General features: G+C 59.9%; 1 protein-coding gene across 8 annotated transcripts in view; it reads left to right on the top strand.

Annotated features, from left to right (window-relative positions):
• The window catches only part of JARID2 (jumonji and AT-rich interaction domain containing 2), a 275,699-nt gene that overhangs the window by 246,284 nt on the left and 6,472 nt on the right, over positions 1 to 22,943 (top strand). For all 8 annotated transcript variants that reach the window (XM_045497328.1, XM_045497331.1, XM_045497332.1 and 5 more), the window contains 10 exons: positions 3,155 to 4,208; positions 6,988 to 7,490; positions 10,219 to 10,311; positions 13,198 to 13,316; positions 13,408 to 13,478; positions 14,295 to 14,409; positions 16,863 to 16,968; positions 18,776 to 18,958; positions 19,610 to 19,740; positions 20,357 to 20,540. In XM_045497328.1, the coding sequence (XP_045353284.1) occupies positions 3,155 to 4,208; positions 6,988 to 7,490; positions 10,219 to 10,311; positions 13,198 to 13,316; positions 13,408 to 13,478; positions 14,295 to 14,409; positions 16,863 to 16,968; positions 18,776 to 18,958; positions 19,610 to 19,740; positions 20,357 to 20,540 (2,559 nt within the window). The remainder of the gene's footprint in view (positions 1 to 3,154; positions 4,209 to 6,987; positions 7,491 to 10,218; positions 10,312 to 13,197; positions 13,317 to 13,407; positions 13,479 to 14,294; positions 14,410 to 16,862; positions 16,969 to 18,775; positions 18,959 to 19,609; positions 19,741 to 20,356; positions 20,541 to 22,943) is intronic.

The raw sequence follows: 22,943 nt of genomic DNA, 5'->3' as shown, positions 1-22,943 counted from the left end.
ATGTCCTTTCCCGTCTCCGTAGGTGATTTCTCAATCAGGTTCATGGAGTTCAGTGAGTTGTGAGGTTGGTGCATTTAGTCTTTGAGCTTGTGATGTGTGGACCTGCACGCATAGGGTTTGGGCAGCGGCTTTTGAAGGGGACTGTAAGCATGGTGAGGAAGCAAAGGAACAGAGGAACTCACTCTTCTGGTTGGGCAGGGAAGTTGACTGCACATCTTGGCAGGAGCCACCCATATTAAAGTTTGCGGAAATACGTAAACAAGAAGGGGGGATTCTTTTTGCCGTTGAAGACGGTGAAATACCTCTCTAGAATTCTGCCCTGTAGAAAATGTACCTCCCGATAACCTAGCACAGCAGGAGAGGCTATCAGGTGCCCCCAAGGGGGCAGAATGGATGCATTCAAGGCCCCTGTGCTTTTTTTTTTTTTTTTTTTTTTTTGGGGGGATGTAGAGTCTGAGAGATTCTGACTCTGGCTCTCCAGTCTCCCCTGGGTGAACCCTAATACTGGGCAGGAGCAGGGCCAGAATCGTTACGGGAACACTGAGCTGTTGGGCTCCCGTCCACACTGATCAGATCAGAGTCTGGGTAGAGGGTCGGGGCGGTTAGGCTGCAGAATCAGCTTTATTTTGAGCTGGGTGAAGAGTTGGAACAGGCCGTCCTCTCAGTGGTTCAGGAGAGATCAAAGGCCTAACGGGTGTGTCTTCTATTTTCTGGGCAGTGGAATCCTTCTCTGAAGATGCTGGATCCCTAGGTCTCTCTCTGTCTCGATGACGGAAAAGTTTCTCGGAGCCACAGCAGGACTATGTATATGCTGTTTCTGGTTTTATCCTAAGTGGCTCGTTTTGGTTTGAGCTAATGAAAGCATTTGAAAAACACCATGAAAAACTAGAGATCTTTGTGTCCCTCACTTTACGTTTTATTCCAGGTAGGAGTGGTGCCCACCTTGGGAAGTTTCACCCACCCCCGGTTGTATACATTTATTTTTCTTGTTGCCAGGCTGTTAGCTGTTTTGTTTTAATTTCCCATTTCTTCATTCCGCATTCTTCTCTCCCCCACCTGATCTGGTCAGTCCTGCCTCTCTGTACTCTCTGTAGGGTGGTGAGCAGTGGTGGACCTGACCGGAAGTCCTGGGCCTGCCCTGCGGCCTCCCATGTGGGGCCTGGAGTCCAGAGGTCCAGGTTGCCTCACCAGAAACCTGGTTCCCTGAATGCCCCAGGCTTGGCTTCTGGAACACAGCCTCTTACCAAGATGTTATGGCTTTGATTGCACTGCGTGTAACTGGTGGCATATAAAGAAATACCCTTCTTGCTCGGTTTCCGGAATCTTCTACCGATGGTTTGTTTCAGTTCTTAAAGTATGTTCCTGCCTCGGCGTCAGCATCACCTGGGACCATGTTAGAAATTCAAATTCTCGGGCCCCATCCCAGATCTAGTGGTCTAGGAAACCCCGGGGGTGGGGCCCGGTGATCTCCGGGTTCTGAGAGTCACTGATGGGAAAGTTCTGGTTTGGTGTTTGTTTTTCCCCACTTGGGCTGAGTGCATTTCCCTGGACGTAGTGTAGAGGTCACTCAGACAGACTCGGGCCCTGTCCTGGGGAACCTGATTCCCGTGGGAGCACTGGGGGCTGATTGGGAACACACGACCTTTGTGCTGTGACGGGAGGATGCGCTCCTGCGTGACCACAGCTGGTGGGTCAGCTTCTCTGACTTGGGAACACAGGCTCCTTCTATCCAGTCACCTCCTCGTGGGGGTTACCGGTGAAAAGGAATGGCTGTGGTTGTTCCATGTCCTGCTGACTGTGTGATTTCTAGTTGGCCTCTTTTGGGGGTGGGGGTGCTTATGGAACCTTGGAGTCCCCGTTTTGAACTCTTGCTGCAGATGAGAGATCGATGCCCAAGATGTTAGTGACCTGTCAGAGGCCAGCAGCAGCCGCAGCAAACAGGGCTGTGACGTGATGGTCACAGAGCAGTGTACCCAGCAGTGGCTTCTGGCTGGGCCTTCATCATTCTCTGGAAGTTTCGCATTTCCAGTGTGCACCCGTCACTCTCTGGTTTCCCTTTATAAGCAAGGGTGTCTTTATTTTTTTTTTTTTTAGTGTGTGTTTGTTTATTTTTGAGAGCAAGAGAGCGAGTGCACAAGCAGGAGAGGGGACAGAGGGAGAGGGAGACACAGAATCCGAAGCAGGCCGCAGGCCCTGAGCTGTCAGCACAGAGCCCGACACGGGGCTGGAACTCACAAACTGTGAGATCGTGACCCGAGCCAAAGACAGACGCTTGATTGACTGAGCCACCCGGGCGCCCCGACAAGGGGGACTTTTATGTGTCACAAATTCCTGTGGTGTCCAAGTTGCGAGCCGGCTGAGACAGGTTCTAACCGGATGTGGAAGTTTTGTCGAGGGTGGGGAAGCCAGCTCTGCCCATGCAGAGGAGGGACTGGCATCTTTTGCTTCGTGGAAGAGGTCAGGTGTGTCCGGCGAGGCGGTCCGCGGGGCCCAGTGTCAAAGGTGACGGGGCAGACGGATGCCAGGGGCTGGCAGTCACGTGTCTGGGCTTGGCCTGCGACCTGCACGGGAGCCGGGCCACATGAGTGTGCTTGTTCTTTTCTTTTTGTGGTATTTTTGTATCTTTCCTTTTTTAGCACGTAGATTTAAAAATTCTGTGGGCAGAGCATGCTGTTCTGTGGAGCAGAGTGGCGAGCACGTCTTTTCTCGGAACAGGGGTGTGTGTGTGTGTGTGTGTGTCCCTGTGTCCGTCCGTCCCCTCTTCCCCTAAATGGGCAGGGGTTTGCTCCTATAAGTGTCCTTAACCTGTGACAGGTGACTGGTAGGCGAGTGGACAGGTGGTCATGGTGAAACCTTGATTTTCTGGAAGAGCCACCTAACATGCATGTGAAAATATGCCCCGGAATCCGTGCCGCGGGCACTCAGGTCGGGCCGCGTGTGTTTGTGTAGGAGGATAGGCCTGTGTCTGAACCAGAGTCTCTCTGTCTTCGGTTCACGGCCACGTACGGTATTTGACGACAGCCCCGCACCTCCCCCTTCGCGAGAGCCGGCGGCCAGCTCGGTTTCGTCGCCGCGTGCCGCGAGGTCACCCTCTTGGAAAGGTTACTAATTCTGCTCTTCTCGCCTCTCCCCCTCTGCCTCTGCCGCCTCCCAGGTTTCGAAGGTAAACGGAGTCACTCGAATGTCGTCATCTCTGGGTACAAGTGCGACCGGTGCCAAAAAGATGCGCGAAGTCAGACCTTCACCGTCCAAAACTGTGAAGTACACTGCAACGGTGACTAAGGGGACTGTCACATACACCAAAGCCAAGAGAGAACTGGTCAAGGAAACCAAACCCAATCCCCACAAGCCCAGTTCCGCCGTCAACCACACAATCTCAGGGAAAACCGAAAGTAGCAATGCAAAAACCCGCAAACAGGTGCTATCCCTCGGGGGGGCGTCCAAGTCCACCGGGCACGCCGTCAATGGCCTCAAGGTCAGTGGCAGGTTGAACCCAAAGTCATGCACTAAGGAGGTGGGGGGGCGGCAGCTGAGGGAGGGGCTGCGGAACTCCAAGAGGAGACTGGAGGAGGCCCAGCAGCCCGAGAAGCCGCAGTCGCCCCCCAAGAAGATGAAAGGGTCGGCCGGCTGCGCCGAAGCCCCCGGCAGGAAGGCGGCCGCGGCGGTCCCCGCGGCCCCGGCCCCCGCGGAGAGAGCCCCGCCGCCCGGCCACGCCAAGAAGGAGGTGCCCGAGCGGAGCTCGGAGAGGAGCCGGCCGAAGCGGGCCGCGGCCGGCAAGAGCACGCCGGGCAGACAAGCACACGGCAAGTCGGACGGCGCCTCCTGTGAAAATCGTTCTACCTCGCAAACGGAGCCCTTGCACAAGCCGCACGAGGCGGCGGCCAAGCCCGACAAGGGGGGCGGCCGGGCCGGCTGGGCGGCCATGGACGAGATCCCCGTGCTCAGGCCGTCCGCCAAGGAGTTCCACGACCCGCTCGTCTACATCGAGTCGGTCCGCGCTCAGGTGGAGAAGTACGGCATGTGCAGGGTGATCCCGCCTCCGGACTGGCGGCCCGAGTGCAAGCTCAACGACGAGATGCGGTTTGTCACGCAGATTCAGCACATCCACAAGCTGGGCCGGCGCTGGGGCCCCAACGTGCAGCGGCTGGCCTGCATCAAGAAGCACCTCAGATCTCAGGGCATCACCATGGACGAGCTCCCGCTCATAGGTGAGGCGCGCCCGCCCCCGCCGCCCCTGCGCGGGCCCACCCCCCGGGCCGCCCTCTGTGCGCTCGTCCCTGGTGTCCTTTTCTCCGGTCGTAAGGACATCGGTCATACTGGCTGAGGACCCGCCCAGACACCTCATTTCACCCCACTCGTCTCCTCCAAGACCCCGTTTCTAAATGCAGTCCCCTGTCTGAGGCACTGGGAACTCGGGCTTGAACACGTGCACGTTTGGGTGACACAGGTCAGCCTGTTTTCTCTCTGTCCTCCTCCTCTTTCCTTGCACATCACTGTCTCTGGTGATCGGGCAGGGCCTTGTCAGAGGCCACAGATCGGGGGACGGGTTTGAGGTTCTCCTGAGGGCTGAACCCACTGCGGAGCTCACCTCGGTGGCTCCCCATGCGAGCACGTGTCCCGGCAGCTGCAGGGCCGTGGCCCCCAGAGCCCACGTACAGGCCCCCGATGTCCCGGGTCCCCCTTCCTCCCAGAAAGCTGCTCGTCCCTCTGGGATTCTCACCCTCTGTCTGGGTTGGGCTGGGTTTGCTTTAGGGACGGCTGGGGAAGGTCTCACACCCTTTCCCTTTCGGCTCCAGACCTGTGAAACGGGCATGTTCCTGCCTCCGTTTCGGGGGTCCCGATTTTGCAAAGGTGGTGAGGAAAGGAGCATTTAACCGCCACTGACGTGTCAGGGATTGGCCGTCAGGGCTCCCTGCAGGGGTGAGGCGAGGGAGGCGTCCTTACCTTCTCAGCAGGTGCCTGCAGGATCTGATGCCTGGGTGAGAATCCCGACTCGGGGTTGTGGGAACGGGCTGAGCAGGCGTGAGCTTTTGGTGTCGGCTGCGCCCCGCGTGTCCTCTGAACAGCACCAGGCCCTCCGGGCTGTGGTGAGATGTCTGAGCCCCACCCCGTGCAAGGGGCACCGTGGTTCTTCCGGGGATGGTGGGGGAATCAGGTGACGTAACGACAGCCAGCAACCTTTCGTCCAGAGTAGGTTCTCTTGGCCTTGACTCCTTCACGCAGTGCCTGAGGCTGGGTGGACGCGTCCCCACGGTGCGTGTGTCTGCAGTCTTTGCTGCTGCCCAGCAGCGTAAAGCCTTGTTTGTCCCCATCCCTGAAAGGGGTGCTCAACTGGCCCGAGCTTGGCCGCCTTGCAGGGCAAGGGACTTAACGTTTTCGAAGCAGTTTTCCAGGATCTCCCAGTACAGGAGCTCCTTCTGCCTCTGTTCCCAGCCCCTGGGGGAGCAGGTGTGCCTCGGGGAGCATGGGTGAGGGAGGCGCTTGGCCTCTTGGAAGCCTCGCGGCCCTGCACATGGGCCCAGTGGTAGCAGGTGAGGAGTCCGTGGAATGACGATTTCCAAGCAGCATATAAATTTTCAGGTGCTGCTGGATTATGCTCTCCATAGAGGAAAACACAAAGGTATGGATTGCCGCCTCCCCAGTCAGCCTGTGATCTGAGCGCCTGTGGCTGGCGGAGGGGACTCCCCTCCCTGTCCGCCTCTGCAAGTCCGGCACTGTGCCGCCGGCCCCACATCTCCCCATTTTGAGCTGGAGACCGGAAGCGAGTGATGGCATCTCCGCCTTATGGCCTCTCCTGCCCAAGGAGGGCGAGCTTCCTCCCTGATCTCACCCAGCAGAGCTAATGACCTTCCAGTTGCCGACTCCCCTGGTGTCTGATGGGCTGGGGGACCTGTTCCCGCACAGTCTGCCGGGGGCACCCACCTCGTGGTCCCACGATGCCCAGGAGGCTGTCAGAGTCCACAGGAGCTCAGCGTCTTTTACTTTGTTTATAAATCTATCCACACGCTCCAAAGACCTAAAACCTAATTTTTACTGAACTTCCCTAGCATTTTGTTATGTATTTACTCCCTTAATAGCCAGTGGATGGTTATTCTGGAAGGTTTTGTTCCTCCTCTGTTGTCTGGAGGGAGGTTGCTTTCCAGGCCCCACATAGATAGTCCCTCTATGAGCGTTTTTCAAGTATATTTGCTTTTGATGTGCATTTGTACAGTCCTGAGAGTTGATCGAGGGGGGTAGCGAACACTAGCCCACACCCCACCCTGAGACTGAGGTAAGCAGTCTCTCGGGGGCCGTGGGCCATGAGAGAGAGAGGGTTGAGGGACAGTCAGACGGTCTTTTTGCCCTCTCAAGTACTGCCTCTTGCCCTGGAAGTCAAGGGGGTGGAAAACCAGTCATTGTGCGTGTGTGGACGAGATGGGAACTGACAGCGGGCGCGACACGTACGGTTCCTGCCGTCACAGCCGTTGCGGGGATCGCTGGGACATGGGTGCAGTTGGGCAGCACAGCCCAGGCCCTGTCCCTGTCTCCAGGGACGGGCCCCTGCTTCCTCACCTGGCTCCACCTGCCTCTTGGGGTTTGTGGCGGGGGGCGGGGGGTACCCCGGTACATGCCGCTCCTGCTGGGGGCGGGGTGCCCTGAGATGCTCCTCCCCGCAGACCCACCAGGCCAGCTCTCCTTTCATTCAGGCCTCCGCTTACCTGTCAGCTCCCTGGGGACACCTCTCCTGACCATCCCAGCTGAGACGGCAGCCCCTTAGCTCCCCAGCCCCTCTGCCTGCTTTATTTGTCCCCGTGGCCTCCCAGATTGTCCTCGTGTAAGCACTAAGCTCCCTGAAGGCCTGGACCAATTCCGCTCGCCGCTCTGGCCCCAGAGCCCAGCAGCATCCTTGGCACCTAGCGGGCGGCCCCGGACTTAACCAGCTGGAGCAAGAGGGTGTCGTTCGTGGTCCTTGTCACTGAGTGTCCCCGTGCTTTGTCCCCGTCCCAGGAGGCTGCGAGCTCGACCTGGCCTGCTTTTTCCGGCTGATTAACGAGATGGGCGGCATGCAGCAAGTGACTGACCTCAAAAAGTGGAACAAACTGGCGGACATGCTGCGCATCCCCAAAACCGCCCAGGACCGGCTGGCCAAGCTCCAGGAAGCCTACTGCCAGTACCTGCTGTCCTACGACTCCCTGTCCCCGGAGGAGCACCGGCGGCTGGAGAAGGAGGTGCTGATGGAGAAGGAGATCCTGGAGAAGCGGAAGGGGCCCCTCGAGGGCCACACGGAGCATGACTACAACAAGTTCCACCCCCTGCCTCGCTTCGAGCCCAAGAACGGGCTCATCAACGGCGTGGCCCATAGGAACGGCTTCCGCAGCAAGCTCAAAGAGGTGGGCCAGGCCCAGCTCAAGACGGGCCGACGGCGACTCTTTGCTCAGGAAAAGGAAGTGGCTCGAGAGGAGGAGGAGGACAAGGGCATCCTCAGTGACTTCCACAAATGCATATACAAGGTGGGCCCCCGGCGGGGCTGGGGGGCTGGCCGCGGGGCGGGGCTGTGCGGGCCCGAGGGGCCAGGCTGCGGTCGCCGGTGGCGCCCGCAACGGCAGTGTGTGCAGCTGCGGGCGGGACGCAGGCCTGGGACGTCTGACCGCTGTGAGCCGTGACCGCCGGTGAGCCCCATGCAGGCTCCAGGTCCTTGGATCTCCTTTGCATTAGGGGGCATGGGCACCCACGTGCCGGGGACACAGCAGGCTTGGGTGTAGACGCCCACGGGGCCGAGTCTGCCCTTCGGAGCGCCCCCAGCCCTTCCAGGTGGTGGGAGCTGCTCAGTCGGGCCGGACTCCCCGGGCTCGGGGCACTGGCTTCCTTTGCCTCCTTGTCTGGATCCTGAGCCGCCCATCAGCCCCTGGCTCTGCCCGGTCCCTTCTGGGGGAAGCGATCAGCGCAGGCCTCTGCAGGGAGTTGCTGGGGGGCTTGCGGGAGGCAGGCAGGAGCCTGGCAGATAGAAGCGCGCACGGTTTTCTCCTCTGCTGCCAGATCGCATGGCTGTACCTGCTGTCCTGAGAAGTCTCTTCCTCCAAAAGGCGGGTGGAGTCCCTGTGAGGGCTGCCTGCCAGGGTGAGCAGGACACCGGGCACGGTGGGCACATCCCAGCTGGGACCCTCACCTGGCGAGCCGTGCCCACCCCTGAACCCCCCTGGCAGTGGCGTGGCAGTTTCAGGGTGCACTGACAGGCCGCTGTGGGTACCCGTCGTTCCCCACCCGCACTGCCCCGGGGCCCTGCCTGGTGGAATCTCCATGGGCTTCCGATGCTGATTCCCTCCCGAAAGCCTGGGACTTCTGCGACTCCTCTCCGGGTTCTGGGTCTTTCCTTTCTGAGCCCACGGGAAGTCCCACCCACCCACTCCCCCCACTCCCCCCACCCCCCGGCTGCCCTGTGCCACACTTCCTTTTCCTCCTGGGCTGTAGTCCTGTGCGCCTTTCTGGAAGAAGATGCCCTGCTTGCCTAGGTAGAACTTTCTTACTAGACCCATCAGGGCTCAGTCTCCTTTGCTCTGGTTCCCCATTCTCATCCCCTGGTGCTGTCCCCAGAGACCCTGGGGAGGGGGCGGGGACCCTTTTACCCTTGGGAGATAAGGGAGAGGAGGCAGGTGGAATGCATTCAGGCGCATGTTTGGGTGTTCCTTGGGTGTCTGCTTGAAAAGCTCTTCTCGGCTGAAGCCATTTGTTAAATCTGGCGACTCCAAATAGCCAACTCCAGAAATTAGATATTTTCTGCTTGTCACATTTTTCATTTAAGAAGGTCAATTCTATGAGAATGAGGTGAATCTGAGTAGAGTGTTTCTGGAAATGTGCCCTGTAACTGACAGCTTTAGGGTTCATCACAACAGTCTGGCCGTGGTGGCCACGGGGGTGTCGGCAGCAGCCGTGTGTGTGCCGAGGGCCTGGGGGGGGGGGGCGTCCTGAAGCCCTTGGCCCTCCGTGGGTGTGGACTGTTGGGCACCAGCTGTCATTTTCGCGAATTACAGGTGCTCTGCTTTTTAGGTGATGCAAAGCCCTGTCTCTCTGGCTGGTAGTAATGTCTGGAGAAGTTTGCAGTCGCCCCACGCGGTCCCTTTCTGTGCTGTAGAGCAAAAGCAGATGCCACAACTTGCATGCCGATCGCTCTGACTTTCCTTCCTCCAGAAGGGCCCGTCACCTGTTCCGAACCCGTTAGCTCTATGGGGGTGCACATTAGGGAAAAGCCGCGTCTGCCGCTCGGCTTCTGGCTCCCTGCGCTCACGGCCCTCACTCACTCATTCACTAAGGGCCGGGGTTCCACAGGCCAGAGACGTAGTCCGCTCCAGCGCCGCTCCGTCTCCAGCCCCTGGCGCTAGGCCTGGTATACAGTAGGTGCTCAGTGAGTACCTCTGCAACCAAGGGACAAACGTGCCTGGTCAGGAAAAGCACAGCTCTGACCACGCTTGCCTCTGCAAAACGAAACCTCCTGTCTGTGGAAGTGAGAACGGAATCTCCGGTGGGATTCCCAGGCCGAAACCGTGAGCCGTCTTGAGCACGTCGCTGTGGAGATCGCCGGGCAGGGGGCAGCAGAGGGCAGGGTGCTGGCTGTCCTGATGCTAGGTATCTGGCATGCGAGGTGCTCCCCGGGAGGTGGGAGGGGGCAGTGCGTGGCTTCTGTGGCAGAGAACGAGCAGAGCGCTTCTGCTCCCCAGGTTTGCTCGAGGAGGCTGCGCGTTTGGCTGGTTCTCAGGTGTGGAGGGTGCCTGACGTTTGTGTCTCTCGGGCCCTCTCCCATCCCTGGCCCAGCCCCAGCTCCGAGCGGGTCTGGGATGCCGCTGGTTTCTTCCCTGGCCCCCAGCCCCTCCTCCTGCCCCTCAGGTGGGGTAAACTGGGGAGTTCTGCGCCCTTCCCACATCGTACCCCCTTCCCTGTAAAGCAAAGTGTGCTTCTGTGTGTCACGGGTGTGCCTGTGTGAGGCAGGCCCTCCTGGTGCATGGCCTCCATCTCTGCCGGATCAGGGCAGGGGTCCGTCTGCTGCTGGTGCGAGGCCGAGGGGCCCTCTATCCCCTGCGGTCGGCACCGAGGACCCTCCCGAGAGCACGTTCTTCCGTGGTCTCTGCCCACGTCCGCTCAGGACACATAGCGGCCGTGGTCCAGGACAGGGGTGCGGCCTCGCCTGGGGTTGGGGCTCAGTTTGGCTTCTCACGCTTTTTGCTCTCGTCTTTGTTTTCTTTCCAGGGAAGGTCTGTGTCTTTAACAACTTTTTATCGAACAGCAAGAAATATCATGAACATGTGTTTCAGCAAGGAGCCCGCCCCGGCTGAAATTGAGGTGAGTGCGCCTCCCGGGGCCCCGGGCCCCCTGGTGCCCGATGGTGCTGAGGGGACCCCCGGGGCCATCGTGGGTGTCTGTGTGCCGGGGGCTGGCAAGTCGTCACCGAATCTAGACTCACTCAAGGGCACAAGAGGTGCAGCGAAGAGTGTGTGCCTCCCCCCGGCTGGGGGTGGGGAGACGCCAAGTCGGGGTGAGCTCCGGGCGCGTCCCCTGCCTGGGGGCCACTCCTCACCCCGTCGTCTCTTATGTAAGAGAATGTTCGGAATCCCTTGAAACCACGGTTGCACTTTTTCTCTTCTCCCCTGTTTTCTCTTTAATGGGATTGGCAGATTGCCATCTTTGTGCTTCTCCCAACTCTGTTCTTGGAGTTAGCGTGAGGCTGGGAAGCCCGGAGCCCTCCTGTGCCCGGCCGATTAGGGGGTTTTCTGGGTGAGCCACTGCAGGACGGGGACCGGATCTGTTTACCTCCCCCACCCGGTGCCCCGCGCCTGGTCCTGTAAGGGAAGGAAGCCGAGCTCCCGTGGCTGGTCGAGGGCAGCGGCTGGTGGGCGGGTCTCAGACTCCGTCTTCCTGTCAAGCATGTCTGCCCCTGTGCACGCACCCGTGCTGACTGCTAGGGGCCCGGCTTCCCCGGGGTGGGACGTCAGGACAAGTCCCGGGACGGGCCAGGTCAAACCAGGCCACGCACGGCAGCCATCAGAAGCCCAGGACCGGAGCCCCGGCCCCGCAGATCAGGCTTCCCTGTTGGGGGAACCTCCCCGTGTCTGGTTTTAGCCCTGAGTGTCGTCCTTCCCTTAGGCCGCATGTCTCTGCTGATCTGCACGGGGCCGCCCCAGCTCTGTTCCCTGGGTGGCGCCTCCGAATACCACACCATGGCCTGACGCCCCTGCTTTGGACCCGCAGAAGCCACATCCCTTCAGCCACGACTCTGGGTCACACTTGCTTCCCGAGTGCTCCTGGCATTTGTGGGATGTGGTGGCAGGAGAAAGCGATGGGACCTTTTGGGGTGAACAGTTGGGCTGGGGGGAGAGGCCTTGGCTGCTCTCAGCGCAGGTCCCCGTGGGGGCCTCAGAGGCCGCAGGGTTTGATCCTGTGTGGGGCACGAAGGACACACAGCTTGTTTTAGTTTCCTGCTCAGGAATTCATTCTGAGAGTCTCGCTTTCTCCTAAGCACTTGCCTAATATTTGAACACCAGGGGAAGGTCTGCTAGAATCCAGACTTGGATGAGTCGGAGTCCGTCTAGCTTCGAGATCCGCCAAAGAGGTCTGGGCCTTCCTCTTGGCTGGTGGCTGTCCCCTTCTTCCCCAGGTGGCCATTGGTCGGTCTCTACACCCGGTGGCAGGGCCGGGCCTCGAGCTATCCCCTCACACAGACTCTGTTCCTCCCCTTCCAGGAGACACGCTTAAGGAACCCAGACACAATGTCGTGGGATTTATTCTTGGGGCTTTCGACCCCTCCAGGCTGGTCCCCCTTTGGAGAAGTTGTTGTGGAGCCTGTATGGTTCGTGGTAGCACATCTCTGAGCCAAACTGCACATCGTGACACCCGCTGCTTGTTCGCTAGGCTTCCTCCTTTCCGTGTGGTTCCAGCTAAATGGGGTCTGCCAAGGTATTAGGGAAGATGATGCTGTACTTCTGGAATGAAAATTGAAAACAAAAAAGGCCTCTGAGTTGGGGGAATTGCCTGTGGGAAACTTGAGCGCATCTTAGCTGTTGGCAAAACACGTTCCTGACCCCCCTCCGCCCCTGGCTGTTTGGGTAGGACTCCTTACAGTCACCTGGTAGGCTTTTAAAACTGGTCATGTGACATCCCCCCTGGCACCCTGTCCGATTTAGTTGGCTGGATCACAGCCCGGGTGGAAGCAGGCTTCACTCCTGGTGATTCTGATGCACAGACGGGGCTGAGAAGTCAGGATCACCCGTGACTGGAAGGGAGGAAGGTGTGTGTCTGTCAAGATGGCCGACCTGGAGGCCGTGTTCTTTATAGGATGTTGGGGGGACGGCTTCCCCCTCCTTCCTCTGGTTGCTTTCCCCCTGCTTTTCGTATAAATAACTTTAAAAAGTTTATTTATTTTGAGAGAGAGAACATAAGCTGGGGCAGGGCAGAGAGAGGGGGAGAGGGGGAGAGGGAGAATCCCGAGCCGGCTCCGTGCTGTCAGCGCAGAGCCCGATGTGGGGCTTGAACTCAACAAACCGCGAGATCGTGACCTGGGCAGAAATCAAGGGTCGGACGCTGAACCCACTGAGCCACCCAGGTGCCCCATATAAATGACTTCTAAAACTTTGTAAAAATACACATAACATAACGTAGCCACCTCAGCCGTTTTCTCTGTGTGCAGTTCAGCGGCATTCAGTGCCTTCACGTTGCCACGCGACCGTCCCCACCATCCGTCTCCGGGATTTCATTCTCCCAGACCGAAACTCTGTTCCTGCTGAACGCTAACTCCCCGGCCCCTGGCCGCCAGCGTTCTTTTCTCTCTCTTTGACCGTGATGCCGTGTGTCCGTGTAGGTGGAATCACACGGCGCCTGTCCCTTTGTGCTCGGCTCACTGCATTCAGCCTCGGGTCTTCGGGGTTCATCCACGTGTCCGCACGGCCTTCCCTTGACAGGCCGAGTCCTGCATCGTGTGGATTTTGTGCACCTGCCCGTGGGTGTTTCGCCGAACGCGGTGACCAAGTCTCGGTTGGCGCCCGTCCGCGGTTCTGTGGGGATGTGTCTGCTCCCGGGCGATCCGACCCCTGCCGTCTTACTCTGTGCTGTCGGAGGCGCCCCGCCGCTCCCGTGGGACGGGCTCCTCGGCCGCACGTCGATGGCCTCGCGCCGACCCGCGCTCCGTGACTCGCGCACGGCGCGGTGCCGACCGGGCCTCTCCTCTCCCCACAGCAAGAGTACTGGAGGCTCGTGGAAGAGAAGGACTGCCACGTGGCCGTGCACTGTGGCAAGGTGGACACCAACACTCACGGCAGCGGATTCCCGGTGGGAAAATCAGAACCGTTTTCAAGGTAACGTCCGAGACTCTGGCCTGCCCTTGGGGGCCTCGGCGGCGTCCCCCCCCGCCAGTCTGTGACGCCCCTCTGCTCTCCTCTGCCGCAGGCACGGATGGAACCTCACCGTCCTCCCCAATAACACAGGGTCCATCCTGCGTCACCTCGGTGCTGTGCCTGGTAAGCCTGGTGCGGCCGCCATCTTCCGGGTCCCGAGGCCCCTTGCCCCAAACGACCAGGACGGGACAGGAGGCCAGCGGCGTAGATCCCGTAGATTGGAAGCTTTGGTCTTTAGCGTGCAGAGGAATGGGATTGTTGAAGTCAGAAAAGCGTGCAAAGGTGAACCGAATGGTAGCATCTAAAAGCGGGGGAGACACTTCGTGGCCAAGGGTTCATCTTGAAATTGGTATTTTCAAAGCTGATGTCCTGACTCCTTAGGGCTGGTGTGGGCCCAGAAGTGATCGATTGCTCGCAGAGGGCAGGGACAGCCAGGTGCCCTGGGGGTTGTGGTCACTGGGGGTTGTGGTCACTGAGGGCTGGGCCCCTCCACACGCTGGGGGGTGGCGGGGGGAGCAAGCGATTCCTCGAGGCCTCCCCAGAGAGTGGGGCCTGAGCTTCCTGCCTCCATCCAGCGCACGCAGGAGTTCAGGTCGACACGTCTGTGGGGCGTCCTGAGCTGAGGTTCAGCGGGCCACGGCACGTGGCTGGTGGGCGACAGTCCCCGTGTGCTGCCCCTCGGGGCATCTTAGGGCTTCCTGCCGAAACTCACAGATGAAGATGTTTCTAAAAACCGTTTTGTAACCGTGTCTGCCTGCCTTGGCTTCCTTTCTGCGTAGCTAACAGGAAGGAGCGAGCACCTTCTCACCGGTGTCGTCTGACTTTTGAGTCCTGTTTCTTTCTTTTTCTCTCCACTTGGGAAGAAGGCAGGGGTTTCTAGGTGCCGTCACTCAGGGACCATGTGGCTGTCCTCTGTAACGCCTCTCTCCCCCTTGGCAGGAGTGACAATTCCCTGGCTAAACATCGGCATGGTCTTTTCTACCTCATGCTGGTCTCGAGACCAAAACCACCTTCCCTATATCGACTACTTACACACTGGTGCTGACTGCATTTGGTGAGTACGCCTGCCATGGGGGCCCCAGCATTCTGGAAAGTTCCACCTCTCACCAGGTGGCTGACCGCCCCCGGGAACTTGCTTGTGTGGGTTTGGTCCTGTGCCCCCCCCGGTACAGTCACAGGATTTCTTAGCTCCCTTGGAAGCGCTTGAGGTGGCGGGAAGGTTTCGAAGGAGGTTTGATTTGCTCGAATGGTGAGCAAGGTTGAGCATCGTTTCGTGTGCTTATGGGCCATTTCTGTTCCTTTTTTGTCAGCTGCCTGCTTACCCTTGTTTTTTTTTCTAGGATGTTATTTGTTGGTGGTGTTTTCTAGGACTTCGTGTCCTGTCAGGGGTAAGAGCAGTTAGGGATGTCCCAGAAGGTGGAGTGGTTGTGCTGGGTCCCCAGCCTTCCCCTCACCCAGTGTAAACCGTTCTCTCCCGGGCCTGGTGTGAGGTTATTTTTGGCATCTCTACAGCGGGGTGTCCGACCCGTCGCTGCCACAGAGCACAGGTGTCACTGGGAGCGGGTCCCTGCGTGGGAGAGGCACGGGTTTCTCTTACCGCTGCCTGGGTGCCCACCTGTGACCCTGCCCTGTCCGCCCGTCCCCGTCCACGGCTGGTGCTCTGGGCCCTTCCTTCCCGGTGGCAGATGGGAAATTACTGCACGTAATCAGGCTGTCCTGTCACCTGACAAGCCACCGACACCACATCTGTCCCACACTAACTGCAGCTGTTGTCCTGAGGGGGTGATTCGGCTTTCTTTATTAAAACCCGCCAAGTCGCACAACCGGTGCTCTCCCCCCGGGAGCCTGTCTCTGCCACAGCCTCTGCACCAGGACTCCCCTGCTCTCGGGCCACGTTCCCATAGGTGTGCTTAGTGTCGAAGCCTGGCGGGACCAGGGGACCCCTGTGGGGGCTTCGCCACCGAGGATGGGGGGGTCCTCGACATCGTGCGGGAAGGCCGGAACGGGGGCTGGTGGCCCGAGACAGAGTGCGTGGCGTGCAGGGGTGTGCGGCCTGCTCGTCTGGAGGGCTGTTCCCCGTGGACGAGCTTCTGTGGCCACGCCCGGCTTGGGGAGCAGAGGGTCCCGCCCAGGCCCGTGACCCGGCCCGCCCTGCACACAGGGGCGAGGGGCGATGAGATGCTGTGGCTGCGAGGCCGTCCTCGCCGCCTGGCCGTGCGTTAGAGGTGGGGAGACGTCGGACTCCGTGGGCCTTTGGAAGCCTCATCCCTGGAAACCCTGCTGGTGGAGAGTGAAGAGGAGGCCAGCATGTGATCCTGGGACTTGATGGTGTGTGATTTTTCTTAAAACAGGTGATTTAGGTTAGAACCCCTGGACTTCAGTCACAAGGTCAGGAGTAGGATACACGGGCGTTGAAATCGGCATTTATAGAGAACGTGAATGTGGTGCTTGGCGACTGAAAGCAGGATTTGGCCTCCAAGGGTAGGGTTGCCTCACAGACTCCGGTGGCGATGGATGGCCAGCCAGTGGGCCCGTGGGAAGGTTGGACATTTGGAACCGGTTGTATCGGGGGCAGGATGTGAGCTGTCTGGCCGACTCCCCTGAAGGGAGGTCAGTGGCTTCATTGGCCTGTGGCCCAGTCAGGACCGTTCCAGGAGTGTGTCCCTGGTGGGCCCTCTTGGGACACTGGTGACGACTCCCCGCCTCCCCGTAACACGGCGAGGTTCCAGATTCTTCTGTTGGTGAAGTTCTGCCCACGTCCTCAGCCTTCTCTCCCCCCAGCATCCCTGCGGCTCCGTAGCTCCGGCCAGAAAGGCCTGCGCTGTCCCCTGCCCCTGTGGCCCCTCTGTCTGCCTGTGCGGCCTGCCTGATGTGGCTCTCGTGGTGGCGCCCGTCCTGTGCCCTCAGCCGGCTGAGCCGGGCTGGCTCCTGGCACACGGCTCCCTCCGGGAGTGTGTTCCTCTGTCCCCTGGGTTTTTACCAGCTCCCGTTCCAGGATTTCACAGCCGCTGTGGTGTCCTTGCAGCCTTGGCCGTGAGGCGGCGAGCGCACAGGCTGGACCCCTCTTCGGAGAACACGGGGGTCCCCTCGCCCGTTCCGGGGGACCAGCGCCGGAGTCCTGTCGTGTCCTCTGAAGGTTTAGGGCACTTGGCAGAGGCTGATCGCGTCTGCATGTGTGTCTGGATCTGATTTCTAGGCGGCTTTCGACATCTGGTTTGGGTTTGAAGGCTTTTTGGCTCATGCGTAGGTCAGCTCCACGTGACGGGTGCGTGCGCCCGTCGTGGCTGCGTTCTGGCCGCGTTGGCTGGGAGCGGCGGTGTCGCCCTGGGAAGCGGGGCGCCAGTCACTGGGGTGCGTTCCTCCTCCCGGCTACCCCCCAAGGCCACTTTGCAAGCCGGCGTTCGCTCCCCTCTCGGAAGGAGGGTTGCAGGGTGGGCCCAGTGAGCGCTCCCCGGGCAGAGGCTCCATGTCGAGGCCGTGTCCCGCCCGTGTTCCCACACAACCCAGGTATTGCATTCCTGCTGAGGAGGAGAACAAGCTGGAGGATGTGGTCCACACCCTGCTGCAAGCCAACGGTACCCCAGGGCTACAGATGCTGGAGAGCAACGTCATGGTAGGTCCCCTCCGCTGCCCGGGGCCGCGGATGCTGGCCGGGAGCGGGCATTCAGGATTGGGACCCAACCCTGAGCGGTCTTATCCAGTCCCTTTCCTTGCTGGCCTGCCCCCCAGAGGCAAAGAGGACATTGAAAAATGAACCCCCTGGGGATCCGTGCAAGCCAACCTGTTCTCTTTTACGAAAACCAACCCGTTCTCTTTTACGAAAGTGGTGCTTCCCTCAGACGGCATGGGATTCCGGGCTTATGAGGCCCGAGCTGGCCTTTGAGTCTGTTTCAGGGCCTGCTTTTTCTGTAAGTGGAGACCAGGCAATCTAGGAGGCGGGGACCACGGGCTTGTGTCGGGTGGCCTTCTGGCTCTGTTGTGCCCTGCCGTCACCACCTGCTGGGCACCTGGGTGACTGGGCTACCAGTCGGGGATGTTCACCGTCACAGGACCAGCACAGGGGCTTCTGACCCTGTCTTCAGGAAGTCCTGGGCCAGTTGAGTTTCTAGGGGTCTGTAGCCTTGAGCTGTGTCCTGACGCCTGAGGACACAGGTCCCCTCTGGCCTCTGCTGACCCCCGCCTCAGTCTCCCGTCCCTGTAGGGCCCCGCTCACTCTGGGTTCAGCCCGGAGAAAGGGGAGCAGCAGCCCCTCGATGTGCTGGGCCTGGGGCCCCCAGCCTGCACCCCTGTGCTCTCCCGGCTCCAGAGGCTTCCCAGCAGCCACCCAGGTGGTATCCATTTACCCCGTTCGAACCTGGCAGTGGTGCATGGGGACAGGGCCGGGTCTTCACCGAGGCCGTGCCCCTGCGAGACCGTTGTCCCTTTTAGGCCGGTATCCATGCAGATCTTTGTTGTTCTTAGGAATTATGTGTCTTTCTTTTCTTTAAAAAAAAAAAAAAAAATTTGTTTCATTTTTTTTTAAATTTTTTTTTAATGTTTATTTATTTAAAAAAAAATTTTTTTTTAACTTTTATTTATTTTTGAGACAGAGAGAGACAGAGCATGAATGGGGGAGGGTCAGAGAGAGGGAGACACAGAATTTGAAGCAGGCTCCAGGCTCTGAGCTGTCAGCACAGAGCCTGATGGGGGCTCGAACTCACGGACCGTGTGAGATCATGACCTGAGCCGAAGTCGACCGCTTAACCGACTGAGCCACCCAGGCGCCCCAATGTTTGTTTATTTTTGAGACAGGGAGAGAACAGAGCATGAACGGGGGAGGGTCAGAGAGAGGGGGACACAGAATCCGAAACAGGCTCCAGGCTCTGAGCTGTCAGCACAGAGCCCGACGCGGGGCTCCAACTCATGGACTGCGAGATTATGACCTGAGCTGAAGTCGGATGCTTAACCGACTGAGCCACCCAGGCGGCCCCTTTAACGTTTATTTTTGAGAGACAGTGTGAGCGGGGCAGGGGCAGAGAGACAAGGAGACACAGAATCCGAAGCAGGCTCCAGGCTCTGAGCTGTCGGCACAGAGCCCGATGTGGGGCTTGAACCCACGAATCGTGAGATTGTGACCTGAGCCCAAGTCGGACGCCTAACTGACTGAGCCACCCAGGCGCCCCTGTGTCTTTATTTTCTCAGAGGAGAAGCAAATCTTTAATACTAAACCTCATCCAACTCCTGGCCAGCAGGTCCCTTCCGTCCCGACTCCCCCCCCCCCCCCCCCCACTCCCCCCCCACTCCTGGCCAGCAGGGGTGCCTGTCGGTCCACTCGCTGGGGGAGGGGCTGGCGGAGCTGTCACAGAAGGGGGGCTCTGGGCAGCGGATAGTGGTTGGGGGCGACAGCCAGGAAAGCCCCCGAGCCCGGCCTGTCTCCCTAGATCTCCCCGGAGGTGCTGTGCAGGGAGGGGATCAAGGTTCACAGGACCGTGCAGCAGAGCGGTCAGTTTGTCGTCTGCTTCCCGGGGTCCTTTGTGTCCAAAGTGTGCTGCGGCTACAGCGTCTCTGAGACCGTGCACTTTGCCACCACCCAGTGGACGAGTATGGGCTTCGAGACGGCCAAGGTAAGGTGGGACCAGCCCCCGAGTGGGTGCACGGCAGCACGCGCGGGTCTGACGTCAGGTGACGCTGAGTTTCAGAATATGAGTTTTGAAACCTCTTAAGAGGCAGCCGAGGGGTTTTTTCTAAAAGGAAAGTTTGTATCATGAGAGGTTTTGAATTCTGTTGTTGACTCCCGCACGGTGTTGGGAACACAGTACGGAAGGAGTTGAAGGTAGAACTTCAAAGAAAAGCGGGTGCGGATTTTTAAGTGTATTTATTGTGAGAGAGAAAGTGCGAGTGGGGGAGGGAGAGAGGGGGGAGAGAGAATCCTCCGTGCGGAGCCCGACGCAGGGCTTGAACCCACGAACCATGAGATCATGACTTGAGCTGAAGTCGGCTGCTTGACCAAGTGTGTCACCAGGTGCCCCCGCACCCATTTTAAATCCGTGGCACCTGCCTTGTGGTTGGTGGCCCCAAGCGATGACCTTTCCCGCTGCCTCGTGCTGGTCTCCCAGGCGGGCAGGAACGTTCCCAGGATTCCCAGTTGCGTCGGATCCAGATGGAAGTCAGAGTTTGAGAATTCAGACAGCCCCCCACCTTCCAAATGAGGGAGAATCCCCGGCAGCCGCCTGGTAAGGAAGATGTGCCCTAAAGGCTGTGACCCCCTCTTGCAGGAAATGAAGCGTCGCCACATAGCTAAGCCGTTCTCCATGGAGAAGCTCCTCTACCAGATTGCACAAGCGGAAGCAAAAAAGGAGAACGGCCCCACTCTCAGTACCATCTCCGCCCTTCTGGATGAGCTCAGGTGACGGAGTCTGGGTTCTGGGCCCAGCAGGGCAAGGGGAGCGACCAGGAGCCACAGACCGAGGCCGGTCCCGCGCACAGGGGGAAGGGGGGGCGGCGGGACAAGGGCCAACTCTCGGAACCCCGGGGCCCACCTGGTGCTCGGCCGGTGGAGACTTGGGGGAGAGTGGTGGCTTTTCTTGCTCTCTCGCTGCCTCACGTGTGGGGTTAGTACGTGTCGCTGGGCACTCACAGGACGTCAGCCGCCTGTGGGAGGGAGTGGGGGCGGGGTGGCCCCTGAGAGGAGACGGACCCGCAGCCCCCGGGCCCAGCCCGGCCCCGCGCGTCCATTTGGGCGCACGGTGCTCCCCGCTCAGCCCTCCCGCCGCCCCGCCGCGGTCTAGCTCGCCCACCGCCTCTGCTTGTGGCCCGTGGGTCCCGCCAAGTCCGAGACCCCCATCCTGGCTTCCGTCCAACGCGGTCAGAGGGGAGACCCCACGGGTGGAGGCGGCTCCGGGCCGAAGTCAAACTCGCCTCCGGTGCGCGACTCCCTCCGGCCAGGGGGCGGGGCCCGGCGGAGGCAGAGGCCGGCGTGGCCCGACGGCGCCCTGACGCCCGCCCCCGCTCTGTCCGCGCAGGGACACGGAGCTGCGGCAGCGGCGGCAGCTGTTCGAGGCCGGCCTCCACTCGTCCGCCCGCTACGGCAGCCACGACGGCAACGGCGCCATGGCGGATGGCAAGAAAAAGCCTCGAAAGTGGCTGCAGCTGGAGACGTCAGAGAGGAGGTGTCAGGTCTGCCAGCACCTGTGCTACCTGTCCATGGTGAGCCCGGGTGTGCGGCCGCGGGTCGGGGCGGTTTTCGCCCCTGCCCCGTGCTCCTCTCTCCTCTGCCCTGCACTCCTGCCTGTCCTCCCCCACCCCCCCTCCCCTCCCCCACCCGGCCACTGCCCCCGAGGGGCCTGGGCCCCGCGAGTCCTCGGCTCTTTCCTCGGGGTCAGGGTCCAGTGCGCTGCCCTGCGGAGTTGGGGCTGCCTTGGGTCAGAACGGACGGTCCCCCCCAGCGGAGCAGCCCTGCTCCCAGCCTCCTGGCCTCTGGCGGAAGCTGCTGCTCCTGCGGTCGTCCGCCCCGCTTCCGTCCTTGTTGGCTTCCACAGCGTCCCCGCCGGTGTCCCCGGCCCACCCAGCCCTGGGCTTAGCCGTGTTCGTGCGGTCACTGTGTCTCCCCACGGCGGTCCCAGGCCAGAGCGGGGCTCGGACACCTCAGGGGAATGGCCGCTGGGCCGGTGTGGCCCCAACGTCGGGGTGGCTGCCCCCACACAGGGCCGTCGGGACGCCGTGCACCTCTGCCCGGTGCTCACGGCCCTCCGGTGACTGGAGCTTAGTGTCCTCACACCCACTGTGGCACTGACGTCCCACGTGGTCGCTGAGGCACGGGGCATCAGGCACACCCCTGTTCCCCTCCTGGCCTCGTGCCTGGAGGACACTGCCTCACCCTATGTCCCCCAGCCCTCGGCCGGGTGCCCTGCAGAGGTGGGGGACCCCCAGCTGCTCCCATGCAGTCCGAAGGCTGAGAGAAGGGGAGAGCTGCGTTAGTCCGCACCGCACGCAGGGGGCTTGGACGACCGTCCCTTCCCTCCCCTGCCCTCCCAGCTCTCGAGGCCGCGAGTCTGGGCTCCGGGAGGCGGTAGTGTGGGTTTCGTCCGAGGCCTCTGGGTCCTTGGCGAGCAGATGGCCACAGTCTCCCCGGGTCTTCTTCACGTGTGCCCTCCCCCACCCCTCACCCCTCACCCAGGAGGCTCTAGGTCTTAACCCCTTCTTGAAAGGACACTAGTCCTACTTGGACCGGACCCTCCCGGTGACCTCATTTTACCCCAGTTGCCTTGTTCTGGGCCCCGCCTCCAAATACAGTCCCATTCTGAGGTACTGGGCGTTAGGACTTACCTGATTGGGGGCACGGGGAGTGGGGGGGATAGAATGGCATCCACAGCGGCCACACACGGATGCTTCCCAACTTAGGACGTTTCCACTTTACGATGGTCCAAAGCTGGTAGGCATTTAGTGGAAATCGTACTCGGATTTTTACTTTAGAGCCGCGCCCCCCCGCGATGTGCCATGGGGTCCCCCGTGTGACGCAGAGCAGCGGTGACTGCGGCTCCCAGCCAGCTCTGCAGTCACGAGGCTGAACGGCCGATTCTCTCACAACCGCTCTGCCCCACACAGCCCTTCTGGCCTCACGTTCAGCACGGCGTTCAAGCAGTCACACGGGACAGTCAGCAGTGTCTTGTCACATAGGCTTTGTGTTGTGGGACTTGGCCCAGCGTAGACTGCTGTCGGGAGCACGCGTCAGGGGGGCCCGGCTGAGCCGTGCTGTCCGGGAGGTTAGCTGCCTAACGTGCAGTTTCAGCTTTAGGAGGTTTTCAGCTCTCAGCGGCTCGATCGGGGTGTAGGCCTCTTAGAAGTCCAGGAAGATCTGTGTTTTCTTCCGCCTTAGTCTTTCTTTTCCAAGGCGTTTCTAAGGAGAGAAAATCAAGAGCCATGCTCTCTGAGAGAAAGAAAAGCATAAGCATTTCCCCGGCTCTTCAAAATGCTTTGTGAGCATGGCTCATAAAAGCCACATAGTCCCGTGGGCGTCCCTCTTGTGTTGGAACGGAGTTACTCCCGTGGGAAAGTGTCCCGTTACTTCCCACGACCTCCGTGCGGGGCACTGGCCTGTTCCCGTGGGTTTGTTTGCAGGCTGTCACTAGGCATTTCCTAGCAGCCTGACTGTTGTTTTAAGAAAGCCTACGTTGCAGTGCCTCCGTGAGCATCTATCTGATTCTCGCTTTCGGCTCAGGTCATGATCTCACGGTTTCTGAGTTCGAGTCCCAAGTAGGGCTCTGTGCTGACCATGTGGAGCCTGCTTGGGATCCTGTCTCCTTTTTCTCTCTTCTCTCTGCCCCCTCCCCTGCTCACGCTTGCTTCCTTTCTTTCACATAAATAAAAACCTTTAAGTTACTTAGAAAAGAAAGCTTGTATCATCCTGAATTCATAGGTAAAAATTGAGGTTTTATTTTGATTCACAACTTTCAGTGCTTGGATTAGTGATAAGATTGTATTTTTGTTTACGGTTTCCTATTTTTGTCTATTCCTGTCCTGAGCCTGAGTGTCTTTAAAAGGCAATGGGTTTCTTTCCTTAAGTGTCACTTCCTTACTCCCGCGGCTGGCTGTTTCTCCTCAGTCTTTATG

This window comes from Leopardus geoffroyi, chromosome B2 (genome assembly GCF_018350155.1).
Source record: "Leopardus geoffroyi isolate Oge1 chromosome B2, O.geoffroyi_Oge1_pat1.0, whole genome shotgun sequence".
NCBI lineage: Eukaryota > Metazoa > Chordata > Mammalia > Carnivora > Felidae > Leopardus > Leopardus geoffroyi.
The sequence above is the reverse complement of the archived record's forward strand: the minus strand, read 5'-3'. Positions and strand labels throughout refer to the sequence as shown.